This window comes from Rhineura floridana, chromosome 6, assembly GCF_030035675.1.
Source record: "Rhineura floridana isolate rRhiFlo1 chromosome 6, rRhiFlo1.hap2, whole genome shotgun sequence".
Classification (NCBI taxonomy): Eukaryota; Metazoa; Chordata; class Lepidosauria; order Squamata; family Rhineuridae; genus Rhineura; species Rhineura floridana.
Genome location: NC_084485.1, coordinates 72,092,392 through 72,113,603, shown reverse-complemented (window position 1 = coordinate 72,113,603; position 21,212 = coordinate 72,092,392). Strand labels below are relative to the sequence as shown.

At 42.0% G+C, this 21,212-nt stretch overlaps 1 protein-coding gene and 1 long non-coding RNA gene across 7 annotated transcripts in view; one reads left to right on the top strand and one right to left on the bottom strand.

Annotated features, from left to right (window-relative positions):
• SCUBE3 (signal peptide, CUB domain and EGF like domain containing 3) overlaps positions 1–21,212 on the top strand; it is a 230,431-nt gene that overhangs the window by 76,886 nt on the left and 132,333 nt on the right. For all 6 annotated transcript variants that reach the window (XM_061632341.1, XM_061632340.1, XM_061632344.1 and 3 more), the window contains 2 exons: positions 4,799–4,921; positions 8,106–8,231. In XM_061632341.1, coding sequence (XP_061488325.1) covers positions 4,799–4,921; positions 8,106–8,231 — 249 coding nt within the window. The remainder of the gene's footprint in view (positions 1–4,798; positions 4,922–8,105; positions 8,232–21,212) is intronic.
• Positions 4,408–20,957, bottom strand: LOC133387489 (uncharacterized). Its single transcript, XR_009763499.1, has 3 exons — positions 20,891–20,957; positions 15,892–16,183; positions 4,408–4,504 (listed from the first exon to the last, which is right to left on the bottom strand). It is a non-coding gene; the product is annotated as an uncharacterized LOC133387489 (long non-coding RNA).

The window sequence follows — 21,212 nt, the reverse complement described above, 5'->3', positions numbered from 1 at the left end:
TTATAAATGAATAAATAGAATTTTGCAGTAGAAATTCAACCTGTGAAGATTTCCCAGGCACATCATTCCAGTGATTCACTTGATGAATTTCTGCCTGTCATGCAGTTTTAAAAAGCATAGGATGGGAGCCCGACAGAAGTGAACAGGTTTTTATGGTTGAACAGACATTAAAAAATGTAAATGTACTGCCTTCAAGTCGATTCCGACTTATGGCGACCCTATGAATAGGGTTTTCATGAGGCTGAGAGGCAGCAACTGGCCCAAGGTCACCCAGTGAGCTTCATGGCTGTGTGGGGATTCGAACCCGGGTCTCCCAGATTGTAATCCAACACCTTAACCACTACACCACACTGGCTCTGTGAACTGACATTATAATGACATTATAATGTTTGGGGCTGTGTTCCTGTGTACAAGTCATTAAACCCAACCAATACACAGTGAGTGGTTCCGGTGATACTTTTTTGGTGGTGGTCCTTGAGTATTATAATGAGAAGACTGGCATGTTCTCCTCTGCTTTGAAGAAGAGTCCACTGTCTTTAGGGCTGATCTCTTTTCCATCCACCCACTTTGAAGTCTAATCTCTCATTTTTGCTTTTCCTCAGACTAGTTTTTTGTCATCTTTGAAATTTCCTAGTGATTATTAAAGCAATATTTGAAAGAGCCAAAGTTGGAAGGCAGAACAAAAAAAAGTACAAGTAACATTCCTGCAACTGAAAAATAAGCTTAGCAAAACCTGAGTTAATAGATCAAAGCAGAGCACCTTGTGAGATTTTAGCTCTGTACATTTTGCTAAATTTGAGCATCTTGGTAGCTTAGAATAAGCTTCACATATACACACATTAATTTCTCCATGCCAGATGCAATGCAATTGCGGGATGAAACGATCTGGGAGGGAATAAGGAAGGGATTACGGTTGTCATGCGTTTCTCAGGTGGAGACTTTTACAGACCCCCTTTACTAGTCTTCTGTTTGGTAAAGTAATTTTAGTTTGGTTAAAATACACACTCTGTAGTTTGGAATGTCATGTTGCACACACAGGTAAAGCCAGCAATAATGACTTGGGCTGGGAAGACAGCCAAAGTTATTACATCTGACTTATAATACCACCAGATCATGGGAAAATGAGGATAAGGGTAAATTCTTCCCCATTCCGCTGTAGTATCGGGGGAGGGGACTGATGAACACTCCAGCTTCCATGCAGCATGGCCAATGGTCAGGGACGAAAGTAGTTGTAGTGTAACAACATCTTCACAGATTCCTCTGTCCTGCCTTATAAATTAAGGAGTCTGTTTATGACTACTTTGTACTGGCATTTTCCACACTCCCACATAGTTTTTTGAAATACATACATTTGCTGTATCGTGTCCAGATGTCCCATTGACTGCAACACCAAAGATTAATTGCAAATGTGACAGTAAACACCACAAATAGAACTTAGTCAGAATTTAGATTAAATATGAGATATAGCATGACTTAATATGCATGCATGAAATACTCTTTATTTTATTTCACTTATTTCTGAAGAGATCAGAGCAACATTGTTCCTGTGCAGTGTCCCATTGGTCAGGACCTGACCTGTTGAGCTCTAGCAGGAGAATCATGTCACATACTTTTTGACCATTCTCTGAGCTTTAAAGCCTAAAGTCTTGAATACTGCACAGACAATGTGTAGATTACAACCAGTAGAAGAAAAGCTGTGAAGACTCTCATGCACAGTGCTTTATTCAAGATCCAGGCATGACCCAAATCTGACCATTTACCAACTGAACCACATCCTGAGCAAAGCCAGAGCTTATTATTATTAATCGTGTTCTTTCCTGAAGGACCTGAGAACAAGGGTTAGTCACTGTGCTGTTGAGGCTTGAAAGGAGCCAGGTGAGCAATCGTAGTAACAATGCTCAGTAAAGGGAAACCAAAAATTATACGTTTAGAAGAGACCACAGTTATTTATACTCACCACTAATTATGTCGCCTACTGGCTTTGTAGGTTCACAGAATTGTCGTGCTGAAAGAGACACAAAGGCCATCTATTTCAGCCCCATGCAATGAAGCAGAATCCTCTATACCATTCTTAAGAGATTAGCCCTTTTGATAGATTATAATGCAGATTGTAGTGTTCTACAAGCGGAGCTGGAAGAACCATAGTGAACCCTGCCAGAAGTAAATGAAGCATAAGGAATATGTTTAACAAGACAAAAGCCACATTCCTGCTCCTGGGAATCTTGCCATTGATTTCCTTTTTTGAATACTATTTATTACATTTCATATTTATATTTATTACATGCAAACTGGCTGATGCTATGAAAAGTTAGATGTGTCTAAGCCTACTAATCTCAATGGATTTTAGATGTTCCTTATTCTAGCTTGGATCAGGCTGAAAAATGTTTTTTTTAAATAGACAAAAATACTACTTTTTTTTACTGCTTTATCTAATATCAAAAATTAACTCTTCAAAACACTGTTCTGCTTTGGACATTCATATCTCAATTTAATAAGCCAAGATGTTCACAAGCATTGTGCCCAAACACCTGGTATTTGCCCTGTTCTTTTTCTCTTCCCATTTTGGTGTACCATGATTAACCAGGAAGTCTCAGTTAACCATTGTTTCGCTTTACATCTGAATGGGAAACTAGAGTTACCAGGATCAGAACAAGCCAGGATTTTAAATCAGTTGCAAACCATGGCTTATGATCCTGGCTTGTATGCATCCTTGTAACCATAGCTTCTATTTTCAAGTGTACCAGGAAACTATAGTTAATTAGCCCGGGAAATGTTGAATCATGGTGAGGTTCAAGGAGGAGTATGTTGCACAAGGATTGTGCTTGGCTAATTAAACTGAGATACGTATGTCTGAACTGGGATACCAGTTCAGACATACGTATTGAAGCTGAGAGCAATGTCGTCAGGAGTCTAGACCAAGAGGCTAGTCCACTGAGGGTCACAGCCTGTTGGACTTTTCTATAACAGCTATAGAGATGCCAGCAGATCCAGCAGCATTGTCTAAAAGCGAGAATTTTTGGATCTACTCTCTGGACACATTGGCACCACATGGCCTGAACCTGGAGGACAGCACCACCACTACTTAGCTTCTGCAAATGAAGCCCCTCTGAGCATTCCATCCTCAAAGTTCTATAACTGCCACCTTGGTAACAGCATTTGTATGTTAGCAGCTGATGAAGGCGGAAGCTGAAACATTTTGTTAATACAATAAAAACCTCTGTTTGGTTAATCACAATTACGTTCATATATATATATATATATATATATATTTATTTATTTATTTATTTATTTATTTAATTTGTATCCCACCCTTCCTCCCAGCAGGAGCCCAGAGCGGCAAACAAAGCGCAAAAAACACTTTAAAACATCATAAAAACAAATCTTAAAATACATTAAAACAAAACAGCATTAAAAACATTTTTTTAAAAAAACTTTAAAGAAGGGTTAGAAATATTATTAAAAAAACATATTTAGCACTTCTAACACAGATGCAGACTGGGATAGGTCTCAACCTAAAAGGCTTGTTGAAAGAGGAAAGTCTTCAAAAGGCGCCGAAAAGATAGCAGAGATGGCGCCTGCCTAATATTCAAAGGGAGAGAATTCCACAGGGTAGGTGCTGCCACACTAAAGGTCTGTTTCCTATGTTGTGTAGAACGGACCTCCTGATAAGATGATATCTGCAGGAGGCCCTCACCTGCAGAGCGCAGTAATCGACTGGGTATATAAGGGGTAATACAGTCTTTCAGGTATCCTGGTCCTGAGCTGTATAGGGCTTTGTACACCAAAACAAGAACCTTGAACTTGGCCCGGTAGCAAATGGGCAGCCAGTGCAATTCTTTCAGCAGCAGGGTGACATGTTGGCAATACCATGCCCCAGTGAGCAGTCTCACCGCTGCATTTTGCACCAGCTGCAGCTTCTGGACCAACCTCAAAGGCAGCCCCACATAGAGCGTATTACAGTAATCCAGCCTGGAGGTTACCAGTGTGTGGACAACAATATATAATTCATTTATATATTAATATATAATATATATTGTATTATAGGGTCGCCATAAGTCGTAATCGACTTGAAGGCACATGACAACACAACAACAAATTATAATTATTCATTCGTTCATTCATTCATTTATAAGATTTCTTACCCACCCTTCACCATAAGTCCCAGGGCAGGTTATAACAATAGAACATACTATTGTAAAAATAGATACAATCATTACAATGATAAAATAAGTAATGGAACAGAACAGTATGAATTCAGCAAAATTATGCATTACACTTACCATCTGGCAGACCAATTAGAACTTTCTGTATATGCTGATTGGACTCCTGTAAAATTCATGGGATTTGGCCTGTGGTTTTAATAACTGTTTAGGCATGTGGTGGCTTCTTGAAAAGCCTATACACAGTGGCCCCTGCATATACAGCAGCTTTGGATGCACGCAGCAGAGGATTTGTAGCTATTAGCACAGGAGAAGTGCTTGCCAGTATCTGCTGAAATCAGATCCTGCACATTAGCAAAGAGAACACATGGCAAGTTCACTTCACTGCAGTCCAAACCGTTCTGACAATTGTAAGTTTTAGCCACTGAGGAACAGTTTGCCATAATCCTGGAAACTGACCTATCGCTTCAAAATGTGACCCTTCTGAAACATAACACTGGTGTTTGGAGATATTCCGTTGATGTACCTGCTCTTATGAATTTGGTTTCCAAGCTTCCTGAGATAAAAGTTGGTGGTGTACTTAATGAAACTCAAGAGTTCAGACTTTTATGATGTCACTTCCCCCTCTTCCTTTGCAGATATTGATGAATGCGTTGATGGGACTGACAACTGCCACATCGATGCCATCTGCCAAAACACTCCGAAATCATACAAATGCATCTGCAAATCTGGCTACACGGGGGATGGGAAGCACTGCAAAGGTAAGGAGGAAAAGCAGCCGTGTCTGCATGCTCATTTATGCTGTTAAAGGGAGGCGCAGGGAAACCCATTACTTTTCAAAGAGTTTCTTTACATGTGTGTTAGCTGCAGTGAAACTTCTTAGGTGCCTCTTTAAAAAGTGAAGGCGGCTCTGCTGCAATCACAGCCAATATGGTTAGAATAATGGCTTTTCCAGATTGTTTTCATTTTATTTTTTTGGCTAAATAAATGTACTATTTGTTTCACATGTTCCTCAGTGTCTTTGGGAAATCCAGCATCTTGCATGGGTGCTCTCAGGTTGCCTCTGTTTAGACACTGACCAGGCAGAGGCTTGCATAGCTTGAATATGTACTCTCTGATAATTCTCCGGGCAACAAAGAATTTGGTGGCTTCTGTTTCAGCTTTCATTATCCTCCCTACCACCACCACAGTCAGATGCAGTGGTCTTCACTGGTCATCATGGCTGAAAGAAACTTGCACAAGATCCTGGTGTACTGTACATTCCTGTACTAATTACAGATATGTCCTGAGGGGGAAAAAGCCACCTCCCCCCAACAATCCCTATGCTCCCAGTTGTCTGCCACAGCATAAGCAGGGGTACAGTTGCTAAGGGTCTTGGGGGGGTTAGACCCTTTACTTTTTTGGGACCAAGGTCCTAGCAGTGTCCCTGTGGCTCCAGCATCCTACGAACCAATCAGTATGAAGGGGAGTGTGTTAGCCACTGAGATGAGTCTAACATGCTTCCTTGTCCTTTCCTGCTGATTGGAGCCAATTAGAGTGAAAGGAGGTGAGTCAGCCATTAAGAAGACTCATTTCAGTAACTAACACTCTCCCCTTTCATTCTTATTGGCTCCTCGGGACATCTGTTGCTGTGGGAGACGGCATTAGCAAGGATCTCATTCTCAAACCTATCATGAAGGGACCCTGCACTTCTGAATTTGCCACCTCACTACTGAGCATAGAGAATCCACATGTCCCTAAGAGTTTGTGGATATTTTTGTTCATTGTGTATGTCAACCCCCATTAGGACACAACAGCCTGTCTCTCGGGGAAGGGCTGTAGCTCAATGGCAGAGCATCTGCTTTGCATGCAAAAGGCCCCTGTTTCAGTCTCTGTCATCTCCAGGTAGAATTGGGAAAGTCTCCCTGTCTGAAATTATGGAGAGCCACTGCCAAACAGTTTAGACAGTACTGAGCTAGATGGACCAATGGTCTGATTCAGTATAAGGAAGTTTCCTGTATCCCTCTAATCTACCTCCCCATTGCCCTATTGATGTGGAGGCTCCTCCTAAACAGGCACAAGCCCCTACTGATGCAAATCAGTTGAGTGGTGGGAGCTCACACACCAGCCAGGAAGTTGACTTACTGCAGCTAGAAACAGTGGGGTGGGGTGGCCATTTGACACGTCTGACCCTATTTAAACTGCAGCTCTCAGTAGGGGGAGGAAGAGGTGAGGAGAAGGAAGCAAGTGAAAGTAAGGAGGAACAGAGGACAGGAAAAATAATGGAGAGGATGGCCAGGAACCAAGGGCAGGCAAGGAGGGGGTGCTGAGCAGTAAGAGGTTTGAGGAGGAGGTGGGAAAAGGAAGCAGAAGACAATGAAACAGGCATGCTGGGAGAGGGAGGGGAACAGAGAGACTGTACAAAGTGACAGCAATAAAGAACCTCAGGCAAGGAGGTTGTTGGTCTGTTTCCTCGGACTCTGGGCTATCCTGTATAGGAGATGTGGCTAACTAGTGGCTCATATCTGGCCCCCAGACATTTATGTGGAGTGCCCCAAGATACTCCTCTCAAATTTCACCTTTTAAAAAAACATTGTTTTCAAACACATGCACACACACCACCACCACCACCACTTCCTCCTCATCCATGCTATCCTTGCTAACCGTTTCAGGTATTTTTGGTGTCCAAAGTGCCTTCAGTCATCAAATTGGGCACTTTTTCTTACCTTTCGAAGGGGCCCCTTCTCCCTCTGAGTTGTTGCCATTGCAGGTTGTAGACCTCAGGAAAGAGGGTGCCTTCCTGTTTCCTGAGATCGTTCTTGCAATGGCAGCGCTGCAGAACAAGAAGAGGCCCTTTTTAATTGTAAGATGAGAGTTTCCATCTCCCTGTTTGCCCACCAGATCCCAATGCCACAGTGGGGAAGAACCCCCCCCCCCGCACTCTTCTGCTGATTGACAGAAGAGCAGGGTGGGCTGCCTAAATGTGTGTGTGTGTGCGCGCTATATATGCGATGAATGTGTTGCATATGTGCATGCAACTGTGTGTACACACATGAGGTAATGGCCTTTGGAGGGTTGGCCACCCTTCTGGGGTGATACCCTTGGACAAAAAAAGGTTAGCCATCCTTGCTGTATAAGCTTAAATCCATCTTGTAATCCCTACAGATGAGGCTCACTCTACCTCTTACAGGCACCACTCAGAAGAGCACCAGCCAAGAGCATATTTTGCTGGCAAAGGAAGAATCTAACAAATCTAATCTGTAGGACCCAGACTGGATTTAGTAGCCCCTGTAGGCTTTTCTTACGCAGAAAAGGCTGCTACAAAGGCTCATGTATGCTGACTCCAGTTATGAAACTTTGATTCAATACAATTCGATTCCGTTGTGTGTTTTTTGACAAATGCATTTGGGTATGAGTAATTGTTCTAAAACATGATGAACAATGGAGGTACACACCCTATCCCCACCCCAGGTGCTGTTACAATGTAACTTCATCTGACATTTCTTTGTGGTCCTTTCTTGCTGAAAACCTGAATCAAAGGAATGGCCAAGTTACTCTGTGCAGCTGGGTTACCGATCCATCCCTCTTGACATATCCTGTCAGAAACTGCTACTAATGCTCAGTATGGGCATTTATTAAAACCACCATAATTGTGTTTTGTGATTTTTACATTAAATGAAGGATGGATGGATCCAACATAATCCCAGAAAATAGCCTTTTTATTTTCAACTATCAGGAATTCATGTGTATGGTACCCTCAGGATCTTGGTAAGGGATGTACCAAAACCCAAGTCCCTGTTTATCACATGATCTACAGTTTGGCCATCACAATTCTGTTTCAAGATGGCTTCAATGATCACTCATGGGAGATAAAGTCCTAACACTGGTACAGAGGCAGCCAAATTGCTTAATTCCAAATAATTCTTGGTTTTCTCAGACCATGAATCTTCTTTCTTCTGTGTTCAGATGTTGATGAATGTGAGCGTGATGACAATGCTGGCTGTGTCCACGAATGTGTCAACATCCCAGGGAATTATCGATGTACCTGCTACGATGGCTTCCGCTTGGCACATGATGGCCATAACTGCCTTGGTAAGAGTTTCACATACTGTCAAACTGTTTATATTCAGAAAATATTTTCAAAAAGCATACGTTTTGCTGTGTAGACTTCCTGAAACAATAGCTCACAGAGGTGTGAATATTTGCAGTCTGAATCCTAATGTTGAGTTCTTCCAGAGACTTGCTAAATGTGCCTTTTCTGACTCAAGTACATGGAGGGGGGGAGAGATGCAGAAGGGGGCTGTCATGTGGTCAAATTCATCACTGTTACATATGTGACTATAGAGCACTGCACTCTTAAAAGCAGTCACAGGCAATGAACTCTATAATGTTTACAGTATCTGCTGAAGCATCCTTTCTTAGAACCACAGACACGTTGTTTCTCCTCTCTTTCCTTTTGCACTGTCTTGTGCAAGTACAGTGGAAAGATGAAAAGTATCTTGGGCCAGTGCTATGGTTGAAATAGAAGACTATTTCTGCTGACTCTCTGCCATCACATGGCACTGCATAAACACTCCAGATGAGAAGTTTTGCTGCAATGTTTATTGATTCTCTATCCCACAGAGAAATGCAAACTTTTCTCAAGTGGCTTCTGTTGTCATTGTTAAAGAACCATACTTTAATCTTCACCCTTTCTCAGGAGACAGAAATGAGGCTGCTGGATTTATTTTCCAATGGAGCAAAAAATGTAATGGAGCAAAAAACGTGTTGGTAAATAAACTGTCCATCCTTTTGCTACAGTAGGGAAAAAGCCAGATACAGTGGGGGAGGTGGAGGTGGTAAATGCTAGTGGAGGAGCTTTAGGAACAAGAATAGTTGCTGATAATTTTTACATCCTTAAACTATCAGCTTACCTGTTAGAACAGCTTTTTCCTTTTCCCCCTAAGTTAAGACGTTTTATATTTAAGGATTCAGGATTTAATAACTGTAAACTGTACAGTTCAATAACTGTAACTGATCAGAAAAGCTAAGCTGCTTCAGTGCAACAGGCAAAGCAGTGGATTCTTTAGCAGTATTAGTGTTTGAGCAACAGAGCCATTCTGGATATATTTACATTACGGATGTGTACTTGGCAAAATATTGGGAACTGTAACTATGGCAGATAAAGCTGTATCTCCAGTGAATGATCATTATGGTGAAACTGTTGTTGTTGTATGAGTACGCCCTGTACCTTTTGGACCAAGCTTTCTTAGGAAACTTCTTTATACCAAGACAGACCATTGATTAATCTAAATAAGTACTGTCTTCTATAATGACTGGCAGCAGCTGCCCTGGTCCTACGTAGAGATGCCAGGGATTGAACCTGAGTACTTTTATATGCCAAACATGTGCTCTGCCTTTGAGCTGTAGCCCTTCCTTCATGGAAGTTTGGAATGAAGTGGTTAAGAAAAAGAGATTTTATACCAACTCTGTAAATTACACAAGGGTAGCTCCACCTTACCTGTCTGATGTGCCTCTGATGCTGAATTTGTATCGCAGAATGATCAAAGGCATAAAGGATTGCAATTCATTGCAACAATAAACAGACTGAAACAGAAAGACATCTGTCAGAGTATTCCTCCAATTTAGCAGTAGCTGGCTCTGCACTCCTTGGAGGACTTTTAGGAAAACAAAGTACTGGATTGCAGTTGTGGTGCTGTCCGATTCCAAGACACTTGCTGATTAAAAAACCTTTCTGGATTAGTCCAAAGATCCATCTAATGTGGCATCCTACTCTCACAGTGGCCAACTAGTGGCTTATGGGAAGTCCACAAGCAGGAAATGAGCACAACAGCAGTCTCCCAACCCATGTTTCCCTGAAATTGGTATTCAGAGGCATTGTTGCTGTTATGTGCCTTCAGGTCTATTACAACTTATGGTGACCCTATGAATCGGTGACCTCCAACAGCATCTGTCATGAACCACCCTGTTCAGATCTTATAAGTTCAGTTCTGTAGCTTCCTTTATAGAATCAATCCATCTCTTGCTTGGCCTTCCTCTTTTTCTACTCCCTTCTGTGTTTCCCAGTGTTATTGTCTTTTCTAGTGAATCATGTCTTCTCATGATGTGCCCAAAGTATGATAACCTTAGTTTCATCATTTTAGCTACTAGTTCTGGTTTAATTTGTTGAAAATGGAAATGGGCTGCCTTCAAGTCGATTCCGACTTATGGCGACCCTATGAATAGGGTTTTCATGGTAAGTAGTAGAGGGGTTTTACCATTGCCTCCTCTGAGGCTGAGAGGCACTGACTGGCCCAAGGTCACCCAGTGAGTTTCACAGCTGTGTGGGGATTCAAACCCATATCTCCCAGGTCATAGTCCAACACCTTAACCACTACGGCACACTGTTATAACACCCAATTATTTGTCTTTCTCACAGTCCATGGTATGCATAAAGCTCTCCACCACCACCACATTTCAAAGGAGTTGATTTTACTCTTATCTGCTTTTTTCACTGTCCAACTTTCACATCCATACATAGACAATGGGAATACCATGGTCTGAATGATCCTGACTTTAGTGTTCAGTGATACATCTTTGCATTTGAGGACCTTTTCTAGTTCTCTCATAGCTGCCCTCCCCAGTCCTAGCCTTCTTCTGATTTCTTGACTATTGTCTCCATTTTGGTTAATGACTGTGCCGGTATTGATAATCCTTGACAAGTTCAATGTCCTCATTGTCAACTTTAAAGTTACATAAATCTTCTGTTGTCATTATTTAGTATTCTTGACGTTAAATGTAAATGTAAAATGTAAATTTAATTTTTAGGTCGCCTATCTGGCCGAAGCCACTCTAGGCGACGTACATATTAAATTTCAATAAAATACAATAAAATACAATAATTACAATAAAATACAATAATTACAATAAAATACAATATAATCTGCAGTAACAAAAATAACAACATATGCAGTACACAACAACAGGCATTCAGTATGTAATTAGCCCATCCCGGCGGTCCCAAAGGCCTGTCCAAACAGCCACATTTTTAAGGCTCGGCGGAAGGTATCCAGGGAAGGGGCATGCCGAAGATCGAACGGGAGGGAATTCCAGAGAGTGGGGGCCGCCACCGAAAAAGCCCTCTCTCTAGTCCCCACCAACCTAGCTGCTTTTGTTGGTGGGATTGAGAGAAGGCCCTGCATGGCTGATCTTGTCGGGCGGCATAATTGGTGATGCTGGAGGTGCTCCTTCAGATAAACCGGACCGAAACCGTATAGGGATTTAAAGGTTAACACCAACACCTTGAATTGGGCCCGGAAAACTACTGGAAGCCAGTGTAGATTGAATAATACTGGCGTAATATGATCACGGCGAGAACTGTTTGTAAGTAAACGAGCCGCCACATTCTGTACCAGTTGAAGTTTCCGGACCGTTTTCAAGGGTAACCCCACGTAGAGCACATTGCAGTAGTCTAATCGAGAGGTGACCAGGGCATGTACTACCAGTGGGAGCTGATGAACAGGGAGGTAGGGTTGCAGCCTACGTATGAGGTGTAATTGGTACCAGGCTGCCCGGCTCACTGCCAAAATCTGAGCCTCCATGGACAGCCTGGAATCAAGAACAACCCCAAGGCTGCGGACCTGGTCCTTCAGGGGTAATTGTACCCCATTAAACCTCAGGTCAACAGGACCCAACCTTCCTCTGTCTCCCACAAGCAGCACCTCGGTCTTGTCAGGATTTAGCTTCAGCCTGTTCCTTCCCATCCATCCACTCACGGATTCCAGGCACTTGGACATGGTCTCCACAGCCAACTCTGGTGAGGACTTAAACGAGAGATAGAGCTGAGTGTCATCTGCATATTGGTGACACCGCAGCCCAAATCTCCTGATGATGGATCCCAGCGGCTTCATATAGATGTTGAATAGCATGGGAGAGAGGATAGAACCCTGTGGCACTCCACAAGTGAGAGGCCAAGAGTCTGAAACCTCATCTCCCAATGCTACCTGTTGATGCCTGTCAGAGAGAAAGGAACGGAACCGCCGTAGAACAGTGCCTCCTATTCCCAGTCCTTCCAGGCGATCCAACAGGATACCGTGGTCAACGGTATCAAAAGCCGCTGAAAGATCCAGGAGGACAAGAAAGGTGAATTCTCCCCTATCTAATGCCCTCCTCATATCATCCACCAGAGCGACCAAGGCTGTTTCAGTTCCATGTCCAGTCCTGAAACCCGATTGGTATGGATCCAGATAATCCGTTTCATCCAAGTGTGCTGACAATTGGTCAGCCACCACTCGCTCAATGATCTTGCCCAAAAATGGCAAATTCGAAACTGGGCCAAAGTTGTTCAAAACTTGGGGATCCAAGGAGGACTTCTTTAAGATAGGCTTTAAGATAGACGTTCAGCTGTAGTCCTGCTTTTGTGCTTTCTGCTTTAACTTTCATCAGCATTTGTTTCAAATCATTACCGGTTTCTGTTAGTAGTATGGTATCATCTGCATATCTTAAATTATTGATATTTCTCCCTCCAGTTTTCACACCTCCTTCATCTTGGTCCAGTCCTGCTTTCTATATGATATGTTCTGTGTACATATTAAACAAATAAGGTGATAAAATACACCTCTGTCTCACACCCTTTCTGATTGGGAACCAATTGGTTTCTCCATATTCTGTCCTTACAGTATTGTCCAGAGTATAGGTTGCGCATCAGGACAATCAGATGCTGTGGCACCCTCATTTCTTTTAAAGCATTCCATAGTTTTTCATGATACAAACAATTAAAGGCTTTGCTGTAATCTATAAAGCACAGGGTGATTTCCTTCTGAAATTCCTTGGTCTGTTCCATTATCCAATGTATGTTTGCAATATGATCTCTGGTGCCTCTTCCCTCTGATATTGGAGGTAGCAAAGGGCCATCATGACTAGTAGCTAGACATGAATGTGTGTAATCCCCTTTTAAAGCTGCCCAACTTGGTGGTCATCATTATACCTTCTGATACTGAATTCCAAAATTTCATTATGTGCTTTGTGAAGGACTACTTGCTTTTGCCTGTTTGGAATCTTCCAACATTCAGCTGGGTTCTACTATTGTGGGAAAGAAAGAAAAATCTCTCTTTACCCACTTTCCCTGCACTGTGCATAATCTTGTACATCTATATGATATCCCTCCTTTGCTTGCCTTTTCTCTAAACTAAAAAGCCCCAAAGTTTTCCATATAAAAGAGTTGCTCCAGGCGTTTGACCATTTTAGTTGGCCTTTTTGCAGCTTTTTCCAGATCTGCCATATCTTTTATGAGATGTGGTGTTCAAAACTGTACACAGTATTCCTGGTGTGGTTTGCACCATGGATTTGCATAACAGCATTATGATATTGGCAGTTTTGTTTCCAGTCCCTTTCCTAATGATCCCTAACACTGAATTCACCACTTTCACAGCTACCACATACCTGGTCGACATTTTCATTCATAACAGCCCAAAGATCTTTTTTATAGTCAGTTACTGCCAGTTCAGACCCTGTTGTATATATGTGAAGTTAGGATTTTTGCCACATTGTGCATCACTTTGCGTTTGTTTTTTGTGGAATTACAGTTGCCATTTTAATACCCATTCACCAGTTTAGAGAGATTTGTTTTTCTTTTTTTTCCTCCCTGAACAATTTGGGGTTATCAGCAAACTTGGCCGCCTCATTACTCACCCCAACTCCAGATTGTTTATGAACAAATTAAAAACACCAATCCCAATACAGATTCTTGAGGGAAACTGTCAAATAGCATTTGCTTTCTATTACCTTTTAGCTGTAGACGTTGAAACTGGGCTCAGCTGAAAAGATGGGTTACGTTTCATATGTACTTTTGGCATTGGTGAAAGTGCACCCCCATTTGGCAATTGTTGTGAGGAAAGTTGTGTGAGGAAAAAGGGCAATTGTAGTCAGCCATTCAGAATGAAGTCAATCAGGGATCACATTGGCTGGGATCATTAAAATGACTAATCCAGGAAGTACTGCCCTCACTGTCAGTTTATGATATCACATAGCCAAATCTAATCTGATAACGCTGTGGCATCATCAAGTTCACAGTGTGATCTCTAATTGGGTGGGAGAAAAGTCCGAAGAATGGGGAAATGGTGTTGAGAAAGGGTAAAAACATTGCTGAAACAGCTTAAGATTGGGTCAACAATGTGAACAAGCATGAAAAAAAGGTGAGCATTTTCAGATGGTAAAAGGGAAAAAATTTCAGGGACCTCAAAACAATGCTTTTACGCCGAAATCTGAAATGGGAACATGGAAATCAACAGTCTCCCTATGAAGAAATGGAAACAATATGCACAGCTTCAATTAACACTCAAGTAGTTCAAAGCACCATCCATCACGCAAACTTCTCATTGCCATCTGGAGGTTTCCATTCAGGCTAGGGATATTGTCAAATGCTTATGAGCAGGACCAAGTTGAGCACACCCCTTTTTACAGGACTGTGTTAACTTTGATCCTGTGAGCTGCTTCTTCAACCTTTCCTTCTTCTAAGGCCCAAAATCTTAACCAAGAAATCACTTTCCCTTGCATAGGATCTGTTTCCTCCCTGTCGTTTTGGGAATTGTAGTACCTGTTCTGGTTTCCTTGTGGGAAAAAAAGTTCTACTGGGGCCTGGAATGGCCTGCCACCTCTTTTCCAATTGTGGGAAAGTGGAAGTGGCAAGGGCAGGCCCTTTGCCCTATGAGCATTAGAACTGAACATTTGTAAAACCATTGAACTTTTGTGGGCATTCAGTTTGAACACCTGGAATTTCTTGATCCTTTGGGGGGCGGTAAACACTGGGAGCCTTTGCATCCCTAAGTCAGACACTCCTTATCTTCAGTTCTTGTTCTAGCAAGTGAGCAGTGCTACAGGTTTTCCTTAATACGTTCAGAGACAACATTCCTAGAAACTTTGCCTGTCAGCAGCAGGTTCTGGCGAGCCCCTGGATACTGCCAGCTGGCAAATGGATTACCTGCCTGCCAGGATGATTCACTGAGCCTCTTGCATAGGGATGAATAAAATCATTAGACTTGCAGCCACAAATGATGAGAAGAATTTAATTATGGGTTATAAAGTGCTGCCTTTTCCCTTTCAATTTCTGTGTTTTCAAACATTATACACCACTTAGGTTTTTACGCTTCTGAAATTGGAACAAAAAGGAGCATATAAGGCATATTATGACTATATGAAACTGCTTCATACTGAGTTAATCATTGGTCCATCTAGCCTAGTATTGTCCATCTAGCCTAGTATTGTCCCTTATGACTGGTAGTTCCTCTCCTAGGAGTCAGGCAAGGGTCATTCTGCACTCTTTTCTGAGATCCTTTAACTGGAGATGATTGGGATTGGAGTTAGGACCTTCTAGATGGAAAATATATGTTCTGCCGCTGAAGCATGGTGGATGTGGAATAATTTGACATTTTTGTCCAGATTAGAATTGTCAAAAGTGTCTCCATTGTTGGTCTGATGCTCCCCAGATGTTGTTGGGGCCCATCAGCCCTAGCCAGTATGACCAATAGTCAGGGATGATGGAAGTTATAGTTCAACAACATATGGAGGGCACCACACTGGCTACCCCGGAGAAACCAAACACACAAAAATGGCAAGCCTTACAATAAAACAATCAAAATCTGTAACAGGAAAATTAAATATGAATTGGGGAGAAAGCAAGAATTCCCCCCTCCCTTTATCCTTCCCAGAGCAACTTAGAGAAAATATGAGATTTAAATGAGGTAGGGAGGTACAAAAAAAGAACATGTTACCTGACCTTCAGTGCCTACTAGGGGTGTCTAGCGACTTGTTTTCTTGAGTGACTTGTCATCTCTGCCGCGTTAATCCCTCTCTTGTTATCTGGCACTTTGTTTCCTTCTCTCAGACAGGTCTTCGTTTCCTTGTGAAAATTTGGGCTGTGGGCATATTTTGCAGCAGTGTACCCTCTTCTACAGTTGCCTGCTTTCTGCAGTTATATTGGAGCACCTCCTTTTGAGTTTCCTCCTGTTTTCTGCAGCTTCATTTCAGTACCGTTTTGTAAAACTTTTCCAGTATAGACCTGTATCAAACTGAATATTGAGAAAGAATTGTCATGTAACTATTTTTTGTTGTGTCTGGACATACAAGTTTAAGTAAAAACAGCAGCAACAGCTGGGATTCTTCAGACTTATTTAAACACTGACATTTCATCAGTGAAATGCTGCCCCTCCCACCCTCAGAGCCCCAGGGTCTCATGCTGAAAGATTGCGATCTCCAAGTTATATATTTCAAACACATTTTTAGGGGAAATTGCTGACAGGGGAGGTAACTGGCTCTGGATTCTTACTCCCATGCAATAAATTTGTGAATGTAGAGCTACTGATGGGGGTGATAGCAGTGCCCAAGCCTTGAATGACTGGCACCCAGTCACAGCCCTTTCTGTATCTTGTCCATTTAGGGAGCATCCACACTAATCACTTATTGTGTATTTGCAATGTCCCAGGTACTCATTTTGTGTGTGGGAGGGGGGGTTGGGGGGGATCCATACGATGATATGCATCCCCAGTCCCCCCCCCATATTAATGCAATTTCCTCTTACTGGAAAAAAGGGTGACCTGTATAGATGCGAAAACTCCAAAAATGTGGCTGATCCAAAGTGGATCTATTCAGTTTTTGGAAGCGGTTTGCTTCTGACATGTTATGTGACATTATTTGAAGGTGTACTGCCGTGCCTCCTTGGTTCCTGTTTGGCATAGCTGGGTACACCGTAGCTATAATAATAATAATAATAATAGTCACTTTCATTACAAAGCGACTTATAACAGTAAGATTTTATTTCTGGGAACAGCCATGGGAAGGTTCTTGCTTTTGCTTCAGAGCTGACAATCTTGCAGTGAATGGACTTTTATTTTTTCTTAGTACTGGAATGGGATTTGCATGCCATCAGAAAGCCTAGCCTGGAATTTATGGATGGCCCCTGTCTACCTTTCTTCAGTTGGTTCTATAACATGAGAGCATTTGAAGGTCTGCTGCTCTTCCTTTGTTGACATAACTGCAGTTATATTGCTATAAACTTGATGAGCCATGCCTCCTTTTAATATTTTGCATGTTCTGCTGGCTTGATTGCCTATGAAATTTCAGCAAGCCACGTTCCCACTAAGAGTAAAGAACTGGCGTTTCTTTACAGAGTGCACTGTAAACAGACAGGGCTGCTTCTAGTCAGAAAATATTATTTATTTCCATAGAAAGGTGGCATTGATTTTATGTACTGTGATTCCCGAAGCTTAAAGACATTGTAATAATCTGTACCATGAGTGACTTCCCACAAGGATCATTTGACATATTTAATGTAACTAATGTAAATTGCCTGTCCCTCTGGCCCTGCTGATGTGTGGGAGCACACCTCTTTTTCCAATTAACCCTGCTGGGTGGGTTGGTGGGTGGGAGAAGACAGGCCTTCCTCCCAGTGCAGAAGCCCCAGGTTCCTGCTCTACTAACACAGGGGTGAGCCCCACATCTGCCCAAACAAATGAGTTAATAGCAAATATGGTGAGAATCATAATACAAGAAGGAAATGTGCAAATAAATCCCTGGCCAAAACAAACCTTCGGCCTCGCTTTTGAGACCCTTTGCGCTCCTTCCCTCCAACTCAGTGTATGAGCCACCCTGTTGTCATTAATTTATAAAAACAGAGGTATTAATGCTCAGGTTTGCTTGGAAATCGCACCCCTGTCATGTTAGCTTTCTCTCCCATATCCCATGCAGATTCGTGGGAGAAGAATGTTGAAGAATTGTTTGTTTCTTTTATTTAGATAAGTTATATTCTGTGTTCATTGGCATTGTTCAGGGGAGCTTACAACAAATTAAAGGCCCCATCTGCACTATACATTTAAAGCAGTATTATACCACTTTAAACAGTAATAGCTTCCCCCAAGGAATCCTGGGAACTGTCATTTTTTTAAGGGTGCTGAGAGTTCTTAGAAGACCCCTATTCCTCTCACAGAGCTACAGTTGGTTTAACAGTAAACCCCTCTTCTGAGAATTGTAGCTCTGTGAAGGAAGCAGGGTCTCCTAACAACACTCAGCACCCTTAACTAACTACATTTATCGGTATTCTTTGAGGGATGACTATTAAAAGTGATAAAATAGTGCTTTAAATGTATAGTACAGATGGGGCCAAAACCCAATCAATCCCATAAAAGAAATAAAACAACAGCATATAAACAGAAACCAGCTTGGCAGATAAAAACATTTTAAAATGAGAGTCTTCCATGTAAGAATCATCTTGCCAGAACAGGAAAGTTTTAACCAGCTAGTGAAAGACAGGAAGGGGGAGGAACAAGTAGATCTCATGGGGTAAGGTGGACACAGCCATGAGAAGGCCCTCTTGTTTTTGTCCTGTCCAATCATGGGCTTATTCACACGGGAGCCTAACTTCATGCTAAAGAAGCTGCTTTTACCATTGCAATAACTTTTCAAGGTCCACACTTCTTCCTTTCACACAAGTAGGCATTCCTCTGGAAAGGTTTAGTATTGCTGTTTCTTTGTGGCCCCGCCCCCAATTTTACATGTTTACTCCCTCTGGAGTATAATATTGCTAATAAAGAAGGGGAGGGATTTTCTTGTCAGTGGGTAGAGATTTTTTGTCAGTTTCATTGTTTCTTGTCAATTGCACACCTTTCCCAGCTTGTTGGGGTGCAATTTATTTATTTATTTATTTACCATTTGATTTATATCCTGCCCTTCCTCCCAGCGGGAGCCCAGGGCGGCAAACAAAAGCACTAAAAACACTTTAAAACATCATAAAAACAGACCTTAAAATACATTAAAACAAAACAACTTTAAAAACATTTTTTAAAAAAGCTTTAAAATCATCTTAAATAAAAAGGGTTAAAAACATATTGTTTAGAAAAAATTATGAAACTATATGAAACTGATTAGAGGGAGGAGTGAGTGAAAGAAGAAGTAGGCAGTGGCTGCGGCAGCTTTTGCTGGCGGCAGGGAGAGAGGGAGCGGGCGATGGGGCATAAGAGAGCCCGCCCACTAAAAAAATATTGAAGCAAAGCGCCTACATGGAGGAGCACAGCGAAGCTGAGATGTTTTTTCCTTTCCTTTTTGCATTATGATTGGATTGGATTGATATGCATTTAAAGGGGGAAACTGCATTATAGCTTCTGCTTGCCTGCAACGTCATGCAAATTACAAAGGGATGCAAGTAGCACCAGACACACACTAAATTGCCGTGTGGATGAGCCACAAGTCTCAGACACAGATGAGAGACAGAAAAGGGCCTCTCCGACAGGCTTTAAAGATAATCACCAACACTTTGAACTGTGTCTGAAAACAAATTGGCAAACAGTGCAGCTGTTGTTGAATAGGTGTAATATGATCCCATGGACAAGCATCCACTAACATCTTTGCTGCTGAACTGGCACTGTGCACATGGTCAGAGGCACTATCATTTCTAGTTAGATTGTGTTCTAACAAAACAGAGCCAGCTGTATGCATGATACAGGAATCTGAGGTTCCAGGACATTCTTTGATTTATTCTAGCTGTGAATGCAACTTGGCAACATAAAAACAGCTGGTGAATATTCATTCTCTGTTGAGAGAGGTTGATTCATTTCTGTAGCTTATTTATTTATTTATTCGTTTATTATTTGATTTATAACCTGCCCTTCCTCCCATCAGGAGTCCAGGGCTTGTAACAAGACCTATAGCCATGGCTTTTTTGTGACAGTATTCACTGGTGTGAAGCACCGGCACCTGTGGTTTTGCTGCCGATGGCAACCACTATGTTCTGGCACCCACAGCACTTTAATCAATGTATGAGTGCTGGGCATCTCATTTTTTTAAAAAAACCAAAAACCACTGCCTATAGTAGGACATACCAACTTCACATGTTTCAGTGCTGATACTGGTGCTAAAAGCAGATTCCTGAGCAGTGTCCCAAATTTAAGAACAAAAGCAAACTGTCTTTCCCAGGATACAATCTCCTGTCCACTTCCTCCTTTTGCATTCTTTAGGGTTGCTATGCTAGATATTGTTTTGACCCACCCACAAGAGCCTTCTATTGATGAATTTGAAAGTCTGAAAGAGCAGCAAAGAGGAAAGGGCAATTATGGAACCATCTTTGAATCCTCTTGAAATGGGAGAAATGGGCAGGGCAGATTTCATTCCAATTAGTGTATGTGGAGGAATCATTAGTAAGCTTATTATAAAAGGATTATTCACACATAAGCTTTCCATTAAACACAATCCCTTGGATGTCTAGTTCACTCCTAAACTCTACAGTTTAAACAGCTGGAAGTAGCCAAGGGTGGAGCCATTCTCCTGCCTTCCTTTCCCGTGATATATTTAGCCCAAAGAAAGAAAGAAAGAAAGAAAGAAGCATAAATACAGTAATACTTCAGTTCACCAATCCTCCAGGAATTAAGCTTCTTTTAAGGAAGACTTTTTTAAAGGTGAAACTGACCAGCTTTGCTATGGATGAATTTTCAAGCCTGTGCCTTTGCTTTAAGGTGAAACTGACCAGTCTGTGTCTGCTTTGCTATCAATAAACTGATAAGCCTGTGCCTTTGCTTTGCTAGGGTGAAACTGACAAGTCTATGTGTTTGCTTTGCATTAAAGACATCTCTTGCTTTCTCCCAGGGCTGGGGAAGGAAGGATCCCATATGATTCAGAGGAGGAGAAGGAGAGGGAAGGAGTGGGTGCTGGGTAGGCACCTTTGAAAGCTGCCCCCACCATCTATGAGTGGGTGTAGGAATCTATTCCTATTCTTTCCATGTTATTCCTACCTTTGGTATCCAAAGTTTCTGTTAAAGAAGTGATGTCCAGAAACGTATCTACTTTGTTCACTGAGGTATTACTGTGCTTAGTCAGATCCATGTTGAAGGTGGTTTTGGCAGAAAGGACAATGGGGGCAGTTGTACTGAAAGTCAGTACACCTGTTGTCTTTTTTTTACTCGTTGGCTCCATACTTGCTTTCCAGCTGAACACAGGAAGGAGGAAGAATGAAATTATTTGATTGGTTCATTCTTAAGAACAGCACCACACATTACAAATAAGAGAGAGAGGGAGAGAGGAAAAGTGGGAGATTAGCTCTTTTCCTTTTTGCAT